The sequence below is a fragment of the Podarcis liolepis genome, assembly GCF_965112155.1.
Source record: "Podarcis liolepis genome assembly, chromosome: 17".
Lineage (NCBI taxonomy): Eukaryota > Metazoa > Chordata > Lepidosauria > Squamata > Lacertidae > Podarcis > Podarcis liolepis.
In genome coordinates, this window is record NC_139571.1 from 13,143,135 (window position 1) to 13,159,041 (window position 15,907).

At 44.0% G+C, this 15,907-nt stretch overlaps 1 protein-coding gene across 4 annotated transcripts in view; it reads left to right on the top strand.

Moving 5' to 3' along the window:
- The window catches only part of LOC310697092 (histone-arginine methyltransferase CARM1-like), a gene marked incomplete at its 3' end in the record, with an annotated part of 61,802 nt that overhangs the window by 14,638 nt on the left and 31,257 nt on the right, over window positions 1-15,907 (top strand). For 2 of the 4 annotated variants that reach the window (XM_083483400.1, XM_083483401.1), the window contains exons 2-4: window positions 5,360-5,485; window positions 9,548-9,687; window positions 9,834-9,938. In XM_083483400.1, the coding sequence (XP_083339526.1) occupies window positions 5,360-5,485; window positions 9,548-9,687; window positions 9,834-9,938 (371 nt within the window). The remainder of the gene's footprint in view (window positions 1-5,359; window positions 5,486-9,547; window positions 9,688-9,833; window positions 9,939-15,907) is intronic. The other 2 variants (XM_083483402.1, XM_083483403.1) reach the window with 1 other exon arrangement.

Below are 15,907 nucleotides of genomic sequence, written 5' to 3' on the forward strand. Positions count from 1 at the left end.
TGGCCTTACCTTGAGACTCAGGCGGCTCTTACTTATATTTTCTTTTGCTATCGGTGCAGATGAGGCCTGGTGCAGAGCAGATGGATTATTCATTGAACCATCTGAAGCAGAGCTGTGTTCCTGTTCTAAAATTCCACCTTCCCCTTTTCTTCAAATCATTCTTCTTTTTTTGCCTGATCAATATTTAACTTTAAAACCAGCAATGCATATTCATTGCTTTCTTTTAATCTTGGTCGTCCGACACTGTGCGGCAGGAAGCAGGTGGCACCTGGGGGCCTCTCTGTCGAGTTTATTACTCCCCACCCCAGCCTTGTAATGATTTCCAGTCTCCCGCCAGACATGGTCCGTAGCTCTTACGCTAAAAGGCTTCTGCCAGTTTTCTCCTGTAAATGAAAGCTCCTTTGGGAGGAAAAGAAGCTCTACTTATTTATTGGGGTTATGCCTTCATGCAAAGGTTAACATGTGCGACTCTGACGGCACGCCACAGCGCTCCTTTTTTTTTTTAAAAGATATTTATTGAAAGTTTTTAGGATATAAGAAAAAATAAAAAATAAACATACAAAATAATAGACAATTAAAAACACACATTAATTTTCAATAACATAACTTCCATACACTTATTTCCTCCGACCTCCTCATACCTCCCTTCTTTGTATTCCAGTTCAGTTTGTTAATTCAGCAAATCCTTACCATTAAACTTTTACCCATTTATAATCCTTTTTTTTCATGTCTCCTAAAGCATTACAGCTGGAAACCACTTAGTTTCTATCCAACATCCTTCTAACATTCATTAATTTTACAGTATTTCTTTAAATAGTCTTTAAATTTCTTTCAGTCTTCGCCACAGCGCTCCTTTCAGCCCAGACACTGCTGGAGTTCTTCCCCATTGGCACCTGACATCCACCAGCCAGGCTTGTGTAGCTTGAGCCAATGTTACAGATGCAGTTAGATATTCACATTCAGCTAATGTGTTCGCAGGTGGGGTTGGCAGTAGCATGTCAACAGCAGAAGCATTGGCTCCAAAGACCAGCTGGAGAGATGGTTGGCTGGAGCCTGCCCTACCTGGCCTTCATTCCGCCCCCCAGCCAGCATCCAATTGGCTAGGGGGAGAGGGGGCAGAGCAATGGCCAGCAAGCAAACCCAGGAAACTCGCACCAGGTTGCAAACCCTGCCCACCGCTTTGATGAGTGATTGGCAGATCCAATACTTGCTTTGTAATCAGGTTTGGCAGTTCAGATCAGAGACCCAATCTGGGTAGATTCAGCTGCTATCTAACACGGCATATTATACCGTGCAGCACAGAGAAAAAACAAACTACAAAATCGCATTCTGTCTTGTCCAGCAGTGTTTGAAATTCACCAGGCGCCAGGAGCATTGTGTACCTGGCTATTGCGCTGTGGGTTAAACCACAGAGCCTAGGACTTGCTGATCAGAAGGTTGGTAATTCGAATCCCCGCGATGGGGTGAGCTCCCGTTGCTCGGTCCCTGCTCCCGCCAACCTAGCAGTTCAAAAGCACTTCAAAGTGCAAGTAGATAAATAGGCACCACTCTAGCGGGAAGGTAAACGGCGTTTCCGTGCACTGCTCTGGTTTGCCAGAAGCGGCTTAGTCATGCGGGCCACATGACCCGGAAGCTGTACGCTGGCTCCCTCAGCCAATAAAGTGAGATGAGTGCCACAACCCCAGAGTTGGCCACGACTGGACCTAATGGTCAGGGGTCCCTTTACCTTTTTATTGTCCACTTGCAAGCAAGGGAAGATGCCCAGGCGCCAGGATTGCACCTGAGGTGCGTGCCTGGGGATCCATGGATCTGGACTGTTGTCACATCCCAGCAACACATCCTGTAGAATTCCAACTCTCATATTTTCTCACAATCATAATGAATTTCAGGAACTAAAAAGTCACATTGAAAAATACAACTTTTGAGCCGTCTGGTCCCAAGATGGCAACTAGATATTCCGTTTTGGCAACTGTAACCCTGGTTTAAGGAGCCATTTGGCACTTAGCTTATAGATAGGAGTTTCTAACACAGTCGACACTTATAGATCTTGGTGCTCGCCATCTCATCGTTCTCTTAGGTTAGTTGTAACCTATTTCTATAGGGCTGCTCTCTTGATCAATGAGTGAGGCTCCTTTTCTGCAGCCTAACCACCCACACAGAAATCTCTGGTTTTCTGTAGCATTTGAACAGGATATCAAAGCTCTAATAGATTTTGAATCCAGACAGACAGTTTGACAGCAGCTATGCAAAATATTAGTGTCTTAATCAGATGTCACTTTTGTGCAAAAACTCCTTTTGTCCCCCCTGCTTTTGTGCGCCTGGTAAATTAGTGGATATTCAGACAAGTTAATTATATATTCTAGCATTCAACTATGACAGTTCTTTTCCTATAGAATAGGAAAAATAGTTTTTGCATGGTGAGCTAAACATATATCTTCTTCTTTCTGCCAAAAATAAGTAAGCAACAAGATGGCTTGCATCTGTGGGTCTCAAACTACGTGCTAGCTTTGCATCTTGTAAAACCATTTGCAGATAGTTATAGCTATTATGTCTCCGCCCCTTTTATTATGTTGTTGTTTAGTCGTTTAGTCGTGTCCGACTCTTCGTGATCCCATGGACCAGAGCACGCCAGGCACTCCTGTCTTCCACTGCCTCCCGCAGTTTGGTCAAACTCATGCTGGTAGCTTCGAGAACACTGTCCAACCATCTCGTCTTCTGTCATCCCCTTCTCCTTGTGCCCTCCATCTTTCCCAACATCAGGGTCTTTTCCAGGGAGTCTTCTCTTTTCATGAGGTGGCCACAGTATTGGAGCCTCAGCTTCATGATCTGTCCTTCCAGTGAGCACTCAGGCTGATTTCATTAAGAATGGAGAGGTTTGATCTTCTTGCAGCCCATGGGACTCTCAAGAGTCTCCTCCAGCGCCATAATTCAAAAGCATCAATTCTTCGGTGATCAGCCTTCTTTATGGTCCAGCTCTCACTTCCATACATCACTACTGGGAAAACCATAGCTTTAACTATACGGACCTTTGTTGGTAAGGTGATGTCTCTGCTTTTTTATATCATTATTTTATTATAGTGGTGATAAAATATCAGCAGATTTTATGACCATATGCATTCACTAAGCAAGACTGAGAAAAAGACCTGTGAATTATGTCTTGTAGTATTATTGTCCCATGAAGACCAAATCAGGAGTGCAACGTTGAGCTTCTTTTTTGAAGAAGTTGTTCCTTCTCCTGGTGGTTGGGGGGAGGCAGAAACTTTTACACTATTCTGGAGCAGCAGCTCCATGTTGATGGAAGAAAGGAGTAAATGAACTGCAGGGCAACAAATGGCAGTTTTATTCTTAGAAAAGTACCAGGGGGAAGAACAGCCTAGATTGCAAGCAGTTAGATGACCGTGTTTCAGATTAGACATTTCTCATGATGTGCCATGAAGGATTAAAACAGCTGTAGTAGTAGTAGTAATAATAATATTAATAATAATAATTTATTTATATCCCGCCCTCCCCAGCTGAAGCCGGGCTCAGAGCGGCTAACAACAGTAAAATGATACAACATTCTAAAATCATTTCATTATAAAATCAGTTCAAATCAAATTAATGGCAACCATTGGGCTCTGTGAGGATGGCCAAAGGAGGGGGTCAGGTTGTGCCCTTGCCAAAGGCCTGGTGGAACAGCTCTGTCTTGCAGGCCCTGCGGAAAGATGTCAAGTCCCACAGGGCCCTAGTCTCTTGTGGCAGAACGTTCCACCAGATCGGAGCCACAGCCGAAAAAGCCCTGGCTCTGGTTGAGGCCAGCCTAACCTCTCTGTGGCCCGGGATCTCCAAGATGTTTTTGTCTGAAGACCGTAATGATGTGTCAAAGAATTACGAATTACAAAGAGAAGGAATCACATTGGCTCCACTTGCAGAAACTAATGAAGGAGTTTCGTATGGCGTGTTTCTCCTAATGGAAAAATTATTGGTGTGGTTGCTCTGAGTTTGGATGGAATTCAGAGAGAATGTTTCTCCATCAGGCAGAAGAAATACAGCAGATCAGGAATGTTAACTTCATCTACATTTTGAGGGAATTGTGTGCTTTTCGAGAAGGTCGCTTCTTTGCAACGATGCCCAGGGTTTTCTGATGTGCCATTACACCAGTTCAGTCCTGTGCTTCACCTTGATGTTTGATTCTCCCTTTTGTGGCAGAGAATTGAAGACAAGAATGTCATGTCATTTGCCTGATTCAAAGAACGTCCTCGCTTGGTTCAGCCCAGATCTGAACAGTCTGTCTCCTTATTCCCACGCCTGTGATTATTTCCTCAGAAAATGCTACACAAACACGCTCCGTGCAGTTGTACCACCTTGCCGTGCGCAGGGGAGACTGCTTCTTTGAATGGGCCTCCACATCTAAAGATGCTTAAAGAAACATTTTTCTCATTTGGGGGGAATGTACTTCAGAAAGAGGGATGCAGGTGGCGCTAAGGGATGCAGGTGGCGCTGTGGGTTAAACCACAGAGCCTAGGACTTGCCTATCAGAAGGTCAGCAGTTTGAATCCCTGCGACAGGATGAGCTCCCATTGCTCGGTCCCTGCTCCTGCCAACCGAGCAGTTCAAAAGCATGTCAAAGTGCAAGTAGATAAATAGGTACCACTCCAGCGGGAAGGTAAACGGCGTATCCGTGTGCTGCTCTGGTTTGCCAGAAGCGGCTTAGTCATGCTGGCCACATGACCCGCAAGGTGTACGCCGGCTCCCTCGGCCAATAAAGCGAGATGAGCGCCGCGACCCCAGAGTCGTCCGTGATGGGAACTAATGGCCAGGGGTCCCTTTACCTTTACCTAAAAGGTAAAGGACCCCTGACAGTTAAGTCCAGTCGCAGACGACTCTGGGGTTGCGGCGCTCATCTCGCTTTCAGGCCGAGGCAGCCAGCTTTTGTCCACAGTTTTTCCAGATCATGTGGCCAGCAGGACTAAACCACTTCTGGCACAACGGGACACAGAAACCAGAGCAGCACACAGAAATGCTGTTTACCTTCCTGCCGGAGTGGTACCTATTTATCTACTTGCATTTTGAGGTGCTTTCGACGTGCTAGGTTGGCAGGAGCAGGGACCGAGCAACGGGAGCTCACCCCGTCGTGAGGATTCGAACCGCCGACCTTCTGATCGGCAAGTCCTAGGCTCTGTGGTTTAACCTTAGGTAAAGATAGAGCTGTTGGCATTAATTTAAAAAAAGGGGGCAGATAAATAATGAGAAATATATCTGAATTAAAAATGCCATCCACTAAGGCAAGCTGCGGATCATCCGCTAGTAATATACACATATATATGCACCTGTCTGTGTTTTTTTAATAAGCGCTAACATGTTTTTCCCCTCCCTGCAGCTGATGGTGTTTGTGTGTTTAAATGCTTGGTCAACAAAGATACCGAATATTGCCGTGTGGGAAAAGAATCAATCTTGATATCGCTTGGCTATAACAATGCCTTACTTCAATTCAGGTCCCATTCTGGTAAGTAATTGGTGGCATTCATAGTTCTGTACATGTCTCAAGGTTTCTCCCCCTCTCTGTACACTTCCACCCCCCTAAACCAGTAACTTGGGTGCACTTTCTTGTACACTATTTTGCATGCTCCGAGTTCATAAAGGTAAAGGGACCCCTGACCAGTAGGTCCAGTTGTGGCCAACTCTGGGGTTGTGGCGCTCATCTCGCTTTATTGGCCGAGGGAGCCGACGTACAGCTTCCGGGTCATGTGGCCAGCATGACTAAGCCACTTCTGGCAAACCAGAGCAGCGCACGGAAACGCCGTTTACCTTCCCACTGGAGTGGTACCTATCTACTTGCACTTTGACGTGCTTTTGAACTGCTAGGTTGGCAGGAGCAGGGACCGAGCAACGGGAGCTCACCCTGTCACAGGGATTCGAACCACTGACCTTCTGATCGGCAAGTCCTAGGTTCTGTGGTTTAACTCACAGCGCCACCCGTGTCCCTCCAAGTTCATAGAACTATAGAGTTGTAGAGTTGGAAGAGACCCTGAAGATCAACAGTCCAAGGCTTGCAGAACTACAACTAGAGATGGCAAGGCCTGGGGGGAAAGCAGAAAAATACCCCCCCCCCCCCGTTTTTCCCCAAAGCCGGTTGTTTTTGGGAAAATTGAAAAAAACACAGTTTGGTATAGTTTAAATATTCTACACACATTTAGTTTGGGGAGAATGGTAAAAGGTAAAGGACCCCTGGATGGTTAGGTCCAGTCAAAGGCAACTATGGGGTTGTGGGAGCTCATCTCGCTTTCAGGCCAGCATTTGTCCACAGACAGCTTTCCAGGTCATGTGTCCAGCATGACTAAACCACTTCTGGCGCAGTGGGACACCGTGACAGATCCAGAGCGCACGGAAATGCCGTTTACCTTCCCACCACAGTGGTACCTATTTATCTACTTGCACTGGCTTGCTTTTGAACTGCTAGGCTGGCAGGAGCTAGGACTGAGCAATGGGAGCTCACCCCGTCACGGGGATTCGAACTGCCGACCTTTTGATCAGCAAGCCCAAGAGGCTCAGTGGTTTAGACCACAGTGCCACCCGTGTCCTGCAACATCTCACTGTAGGCTTTCCTTGTTTGCCTCTATGTCTGAAATATTTTGCACATTGGACAGCCTTTGACATCTGCTGCTCTGTGGAGGGTTTAACAGAAAGGGTGTCATGCTTCTCCGTAATGGTGGCAAATTCCTTCAAAGCTGTTTCAAAGTTTTACACCATCATACTGTGTTGGAACCAAACAACTGGGCAACATTGTTTTGAATATATGTTGCTTTTTAAGAATACCCAAGGGTGTCAGACATTCTCAGATGTCAGGCTATAGAGTATAGGTATCAAGATCAAAATGTTTTTTTGACAACTTGAAGATGTTTCAGACAAAACTTAAAATCACAAGAAACATGTGCCTTCTGTCTAAAGCAGCTGCTGTGAGTTTCTTGTAATGTCTATGGGCCCATGTTTTTGAATTTCCAGGCCCCCATTTGACTTAATTGGCTGCCACTTGCATGAATAGGAAGGCTCAAACATGATTTGTTAGTTACCGTATTTTTTGCCCTATAGGACGCACTTTTCCACCTCCAAAAATGAAGGGGAAATGTGTGTGCGTCCTATGGGGCGAATGCAGGCTTTCGCTGAAGCCTGGAGAGCAGGAGGGGTCGGTGCACACTGACCCCTCTCGCTCTCCAGGCTTCAGGAAGCTATCCGCAAGCCTTGGGAGCCCGGCGTGACTTCCCGCCGGGCTCCCGAGGCTTGCGAAGAGCAGCCTGCAGCCTGAAACCCGGGGAGCGCAGCGGAGCGCAGTGGAGCGCAGCGGAGCGCAGCGGAGTCCAACCCCCTGCCAAGCAGGAAACACCATCAGAGCACTCCTGACATATGGTTGTCAAGCCTCTGCTTAAAGACCTCCAAAGAAGGAGACTCCACCACACTCCTTGGAAGCAAATTCCACTGTCGAACAGCTCTTACTGTCAGGAAGTTCTTCCTAATGTTTAGGTGGAATCTTCTTTCTTGTAGTTTGGATCCATTGCTCTGTGTCCGCTTCTCTGGAGCAGCAGAAAACAACCTTTCTCCCTCCTCTATGTGACATCCTTTCATATATTTGAACATGGCTATCATATCACCCCTTAACCTCCTCTTCTCCAGGCTAAACATGCCCAGCTCCCTTAGCCGTCCCTCATAGCCCTCCTTCTTCTGTCCTGGGACTCAAGGCAGTGGGAAGGAGGGTTCTCAGGGGGTCTCCCATTCTTGCACTGACCAGGCCGGAATCTGCTTAGCTTCAGCAAAGTGGTGCATCATGTTCTTATATCCTGGATATTGCAGGGTAGATATTAAGGGTTGCTCTTTTGGGCAGCAGACTTTCCCCAGCAGTCAAAGATTCTGGGGTCCAAGTGCCTTGGACAACAGGGCCTTGGGTGCAGAGCTTCCAGTTTAGTCCCCAGTCAGAGATTGGACTTCAACTGCTTTGCATCTTCGACCCAGTTTAAGCTTCTGGTTGAACAAGGCATCTTTGAATAGCAGGGTCTACAATCTTCTGATTGTTTAGGACGAAGTCTATTTGTAAACTTGCCATTGCATATTACTTGAGAGTTATGCCGATTTAGATTTTCAGACCCCCGTTTCACCCGTCTTTCTGGTGGCAAATGGATGCCTGCCCTGAATTCATGCAGAGGACAGAGCTCTCCTCATTCCTTCCGTTCCACCATTTAGACAGCTATAAATCCTAGATGGTTGTCTCTGTTTCCCGAAGAACATGTGTGCAGCATCTGAGTCGCACCAAGCAAGCCATAAAATCGTCTGCCAGTGTGTCTTGCGCATATCGTCTTGTCTTTCCCAAACAATGGCCGTCTATTTAGAGCAGCTCATCCAAGGAATATTTTGCCCGCCGGCTCACAGGGGGTACTTGCTGCCATCTTGAGACGAGCACAGTTCAGTTGAAAAACAAGAGGATTGGTGTCAACACTGGCTTCGGAAAGACTGGGTCGAATCTTGCAGCACAGATCTCTTGCTTTTATGCTACTGTGTTGTGGGCATTGGGTTGGCGCCAGAGAAATGCCAGCCTGGGCTGTGGCAAGGGTGGCTGAGAGAGCAGAGGAGGATTTCTAGAGAGCAAGTGGATGCATCTTCTATATGCAGGTCCATGCTATTTTTTAGATTCCCCCCCCTCCACCACCACAGCCCCCTTCACCACAGTACATCTCATTTGGCAGGAGCTGCATGGCTGCTGCACAGGTCGGGTGAGTCAGGCTGCAGAGCGAGGGGGGGGGGAGGCTGATCTTGGTGGATTCCCCAGCTGTACTAGTGACACATAAATCAATGGCGGTCGCAACTCTGGTTTCCTTAAGAGCACTTCAGCCCAGTGAGCTAACCTGTCTTAAGGAACAGGCAGATAGAAGAGCACAGAGTATAATTTGTGGCTTGCTCTTTGCACATTGGGACTCGGGTGGCGCTGTGGGTTAAACCACAGAGCCTAGGACTTGCCGATCAGAATGCTGGCGGTTCGAATCCCCATAACGGGGTGAGCTCCCGTTGCTCGGTCCCTGCTCCTGCCAACCTACCAGTTCGAAAGCACGTCAAAGTGCAAATAGATAAATAGGTACCACTCCGGCGGGAAGGTAAACGGCGTTTCCGTGCATTGCTCTGGTTCGCCAGAAACGGCTTAGTCATGCTGGCCACATGACCCGGAAGCTGTACGCCGGCTCCCTCAGCCAATAAAGTGAGATGAGTGCCGCAACCCCAGAGTCGGCCATGACTGGACCTAATGGTCAGGGGTCCCTTTACCTTTTTACCTTTGCACATTTAGTTCAGCAGAATGTTACATTATGTTTTGCAGAGGGTAGAGAGCAGCTCAGTGATCATTCAGTTTCTTTCCTTCCACTTCCTACCATTTCGCATGATGCTGTTTACTTTAATATAAACAGCTGTAGTTTTGCATAGCCAATACCATTCCCCCCCCCCCCAGGTACCCTAGCAAAACCTGCTGTGAATTTGAGTGGCCCGCCTCTCAGGCCTCTGTATTTAATTAAATTCACCGTTTCTGTTTCAGAATATAGCATGTTTTCAAATGTGCTGAAGAACTGCAGGAATTGGAATAAGGAGCACTCTGTGTTCAATCAGAGAACCGAAGAATCCTCTGCAGCTCAATATTTTCAGGTAGAGGTCCATTGCATCACAAACCTAGAAGAGGTAAATTCATTACTTTCCCTGTGTTTCTGCACTTCCTGCTCAGAGCTGGTTTCTGCAGCCGTGACTTTGCCCTTCTTGTGTGAAGTGCAGCAGGCAAGGGGGGAAGGGCACAATTTTATATATTTGTTCCTGTTTTTCCTGTTTAGTTTTATGGCTGCTTATCCCAGCAACAGAACATGATGCAGGATTTTGTGAGGACGGCCACATATCACAGAGCAATACTACAGAACCATATAGATTTTAAGGATAAGGTAAGCCCTGTTAAAAGTCTGCCTACCCCAATTCCCCCCCCCTCTCTCTCTCTCTCTCTCTCTGTGTGTGTGTGTGTGTGTGTACAATATTTTTATTGAATTTTCCGTTATAACAGACATTGCAACAAGCCAAAACCACAAATTTACCGAAGAGAAACCAAACAGAAAAGATTACAGAAGGAATACAGTGGTACCTCAGGTTACATACACTTCAGGTTACATACACTTCAGGTTACAGACTCTGCTAACCCAGAAATAGTGCTTCAGGTTAAGAACTTTCCTTCAGGATGAGAACAGAAATTGTGCCCCATTAGCTAAAGTGGTGCTTCAGGTTAAGAACAGTTTCAGGTTAAGTATGGACCTCCGGAACGAATTAAGTACTTAACCCGAGGTACCACTGTACAGGAAGAAGACAATATTACATGTTAAATAAGCATCCTTAGATAAGGGATAGAAGACAAAATGATTATTGTAAAAAAGGATCAGTTGTATTAGTTGGCCATGTTTTCTGGATATGTGTGTCTTCCTCTTTGTGGCTTAATTCTGGAAGCAAATAATCAGTTATATTGGCACCCCGATTCTAAATATTTGCACTGGTCCACCTGCCTACAGTCTTGTTCATACTATTGTTATAATTAGAGATGGGAGCCAAATTAAGTTTAGTTTGCATCTAAATGTGAGCCTTCCTAATGTGTAGTTCCCGGTACAATACACAAACCAAAACTCAGACCTCTTTTATTTTTCATTTATGTATTACATTTATAGACCACCTTTATCTTCCAAGGAGCTCAAAATGGTGTGCGTGGTTCTCCTACTCCCCAGTTCAGCCTCACAACAACCCTGTGAGGTGTATTAGGCGAAGAGATGGTGACTGACTCCAAGGTCACCCAGTGACTTTTGTAGCTAAGTGGGGTTTCGAACCCTGCTCTCTCCCAGGCCCTAGTCCCACACTCTAACCATTACGCCATTTCCCCCAATTCTGCAGTGCAGTTTGCCAGGCAAATAATATGCACAGAAATGCATGTACTGCCATAAAGTGTCCATTAGTGGAAAACAACATACATAAATGCATTATATTCTTGAAAACTGCCTTGCAAAAATTTATATAGGAGGCAAAATTGCTTACAAAGAAGAAATGCTTGTGAATTTTCACTCCTTTTAAAAATGGCAAGCTATGTGGAATTGTGGAGAAGTGAACTTTAGATTGGAAAATGAGAAACATAGGAAAACTGAAATGGACAGATTTTGCCCATCCCTACTTATAATTTAGACATATGTTTGAACCTAGTGCCATTCAGTGAGCGCAGGATCTGCTCTGACCTCCAGGAGCTCCCCAGGATCTCAGGCTCAGATCTCTACCAGCCTGAAGATATTTTTCACAAGAAACAGGCATCTTCTTCCGCGTGCAAAGCTTGTCTTCTGCCCCCCAGCTACAGCCCCTTCCTTTCCCAAGGGCTGCCCTAGGAGACGTGTCCAGCACAGAAAGGGATGGATCCTGGATCTCTGTGAGCCCCACAGCCTCCCGTCAGGGGCTAGAAAGCGGCTCTCCTCACCTCTTCCCCAAGTCAATAGACTGGAAGCATCGTTGAAGTCAGAATCTTTTTTTTTTTTTTATAAAATTTTTATTGGTTTTACAGAGTTTTTTAAAAAACAAACAAACACTTAAAAAGACAAACATACACGTATAGTTTCAAACATATTTTCATAAACCTCTTTTCTTGGACTTCCCCATACCCCCCCTTTCTGCATCCCAATGTCCATAATCTCATAGCAACTCCCAATTGTTACTTTCCAACCTCTGTCATCTTAGTCCTCTTTGTGTTCTGACCTTATATCACTGTACCCCTTTGTTTCTGAAAACCACAACATTTTAACATTCATTAAGTTTATAGTAGTCCTTAAGATAACTTTTAAATTTTCTCCATTCTTCTTCCACCGTCTCTTTTCGTTGGTCACGGATTCTGCCTGTCATCTCGGCCAATGTCATATAGTCCATCACTTTCATCTGCCATTCTTCCAAAGTGGGTAAATCTTGTGTCTTCCAATACTTTGCGATGAGTATTCTTGCTGCTGTTGTAGCGTACATAAAAAAAGTTCTATCCTTCTTTGTCACCAATTGGCCGACAATGCCCAAGAGAAAGGCCTCTGGTTTTTTAGGAAAAGTACATTTAAGTACCTTTTTCATTTCGTTATAGATCGTTTCCCAGAAGGCCTTAATCTTCGGGCATGTCCACCAAAGGTGGTAGAAGGTACCTTCAGTCTCTTTACACTTCCAACATTTGTTATCGGGCAAATGATAGATTTTTGCCAGCTTGACTGGGGTCATGTACCACCTATAAACCATTTTCATAATGTTTTCCTTTAAGGCATTACATGCCGTAAATTTAATGCCGGTGTTCCATAACCATTCCCAGTCAGCTGACATAATGTTATGTCCAACATCCTGTGCCCACTTAATCATAGCCGATTTAACTGTTTCATCCTGTGTACTCCATTTCAGCAACAAGTTATACATTCTAGATAAATTCTTAGTATTGGGTTCTAACAGTTCGGTTTCTAGTTTTGATTTTTCCACCTGGAAACCAATTTTCCTGTCCTGTTTGTAAAATTCCATTATTTGACGATATTGAAACCAATTTTGTACTTTATGTTTCAGTTTCTCATGACTTTGTAGTTTGAACTTATCTCCATCCTGTTCTAAAATTTCCCAATACTTCGGCCATCCGACCTCCATATTGAGTTTCTTCACTGCTTTAGCCTCCACTGGTGACACCCATCTAGGGGTTTTGTTTTCCAATAGATCTTTATATCTTATCCAAACATTAAATAATGCTTTTCTGACAATGTGATTTTTAAAGGCACTGTTAACTTTGTCATACCATAGATATGCATGCCAACCAAAAGCATTATTAAAACCTTCCAGATCCAAAATGTCCGTGTTCTCGAGGAGCATCCATTCTTTCAGCCAGCAGAAAGCTGCTGCCTCATAGTACAATTTTAAGTCCGGCAGGGCAAAACCCCCTCTTTCTTTAGCATCTGTCAATATTTTAAATTTAATTCTGGGCTTTTTGCCCTGCCAGACAAATTTCGAAATGTCTTTCTGCCACCTCTTGAAGCATTCCATCTTGTCAAGAATCTGCAAGGTCTGAAACAGAAATAGCATTCTAGGCAGTACATTCATTTTAATCACTGCGATTCGGCCTAACATTGACAATTTCAAATTTGACCATATTTCTAGATCTTTTTTAATTTCTGACCAACATTTTTCATAATTGTCCTTATACAAATTCACATTTTTAGATGTTAAGTAAACCCCTAGGTATTTCACCTTCTTGACCACTGTCAACCCTGTCTCCTCTTGGAATTTCTCCTTTTCCATATCTGTTAAGTTTTCCCCTAAAACTTTGGTTTTTTGTTTATTCAACTTAAATCCAGCTACCTGGCCAAACTGTTGTATTATTTCTAAAACCTTTTTCGTACTAGTGTTTGGCTCTTGCAAAGTCAATACTAGGTCATCTGCAAACGCTCTTAACTTGTAATGTTTAGCTCCGACCTGCACTCCTTTAACCTGCTGGTCATTTCTTATCATGTTCAGCAACACCTCCAGAACTGAAATAAAAAGTAATGGGGAAATTGGGCACCCCTGTCGTGTTCCTTTTTCTATCTTAAGTTCCTCAGTCACTACATTGTTTACAATCAGTTTAGCTTTTTGTTTGGAATATATTGCAGCCATACCATTCTCAAAACCTTGGCCTACCCCCATCCCATGAAGATTCTTCATCATAAAACTCCAAGAAATATTATCAAAGGCTTTCTCCGCGTCCACAAAGATCAGTACTGCTTTAGTGTTTATATTCACCTCTAACTTTTCCAAAATGTCTATTACATTCCTTACATTGTCTGCTAGGTGTCTTTTAGGGAGAAAGCCTGCTTGGTCCTTATGAATCTTCTCCATCAACACTCTTTTAAATCTTTTTGCCAAAATGTCTGCAAAAATTTTGTAATCCACATTAAGCAATGATATTGGGCGGTAGTTCTTAAGTTGGGTCTTTTCAGTCTCTGACTTTGGTATGAGTGAAATATATGCTTCTTTCCACGATTCAGGTGCCCTTTTTCCTTCAAGGATCTCGTTACAAACTTCTTTTAGTGGTTGAGTGAAGTCAGAATCTTTAAACATACAGGAAAACGAAACCTCACAGTTTCTTTGAAGGCTTCTTCTGCCGTTGCCCACCTCTGAGGAATTTTTGACAGTATCATGATCTCCTGTTTCCTATGTTCTTATATTACTCGGCTAAGAAATCAGTTTGGTTTGGTTCTTGTTTTTTGATCTTCATTATTAACTCCCACTCATATCTGCATTTTTTATTTTTAAAAGCCTGACAGTATCACAGCTGCTCTGTGGGGTTAATGGTTTCAAACACACAAACGGATTGAAACAGGCTGTTGCAGTTTTCCGTCGGTGATATAAAAGAGAGCTCATTCGATCCTGGAGTAGGAACTGAAAATAAGATCGCCGTGTTTGCAAGTTTGAGTATCCCCTGAATCTCTGTACCTTGGTTCTCAAACTTCATCCATTCCAGAAGTCCGTTCCAAAACCAAGGCGTTCCAAAACCAAGGCACACTTTCCCATAGAAAGTAATGCAAAACAAATTAATCTGTTCCAGATTTTTAAAAACACTCCCCTGAAACAGCCATTTAACATGAATTTTACTATCTAACAAGACCATTTCCATAAAATGAAAGCAATAATCAAGGTACTGTTCTATAAAATAAAGAAGGCAGCATTGCAGATGATAAAAATAAAAAATCATTTTTTTCTTTACCTGCACTGATGACAGTCATTGTTTGGATGGGGGGCTTTTATCCATTTCTGCAGTCACACAATCAATCAATCAATCAATCAATCAATCGCTGAACTGGGTTCCACACAGTCACAAAAACAAATTAATTGAAAAAGCCTCAAAAACAAAAACGCAAAATGAACAGCAGAAACAAAAGTGCCAAACTTAATCTGTTCTGGAAGTTTGTTTGACTTCCAAAATATTTGAAAACCAAGGCACGGCTTCTGATTGGTGCAGGCGCCCCGGAAACAATAGCTGACAGCTGCGTCAGACACCCAGCTTCCGAAAAACGTTCAAAAACCGGAACACTTGCAGGTTTTCAGCGTTTGGGAACCAAGGTACCACTGTAACAAAATTGGAGTGATTATAGTTGGAGCTGTGGAAATGCAACAGGATTATTTTCATTAGACTAGACTCGTTTTTATCAAAAGTACACTTTAAGACTGGCATGTGGTACATGGTTTCCACGGTAACATTAATTTTCTGGCGCATGAGGAGAAATTAGTCCTTTATTGCTTCGGGTTTCTCGTTTGGTCTCGCTTTTTAAGGCCATTAACTCAGCCCTGCTGTCAACTTTTATGAGGAACCAAACTAGAACATTCTGCATGTCAGAAACACATCCCAACACACGCCCCCCAAACAGAGCCAGTTGTATTCTCTCCCCCCCCCCCATGGTAAGGCTATGTATTTCCCTGGAACAAGAGTCTTGGTGATTTACCACTTTACAAATTTTATTGCTCTTTCCTAGGGAGGTGCAAGCAATTAAGTGGCATTCTGAGATGCTGCCAGAAATTTTGCAGCAGTCACTTGAAGCTTATAATGTGGGTTTATTACATAAGTTAGATCCATTTAATGACTAAAAGGTGACCAGTTTTGCTTTAGCGGTTTTCAGAATTAAGCAATTTTCTGTTTAAATTTGATTTACCATGTTTGTATCAGAACAACTGTGTGTGTGTGTGTGTGTGTGTGTGTATATATATATATATATATAATGGAAAGGTGTACTTTGATACTGTTGGGTTTTGTTGTAAAACTTGATTGTGCACATCACAACCAGAAGCACACTTCCTCTTCAAAGAAAATGGATGCTTGGCTTAAAGAAATACTATATAGTATTGTAAAAATATA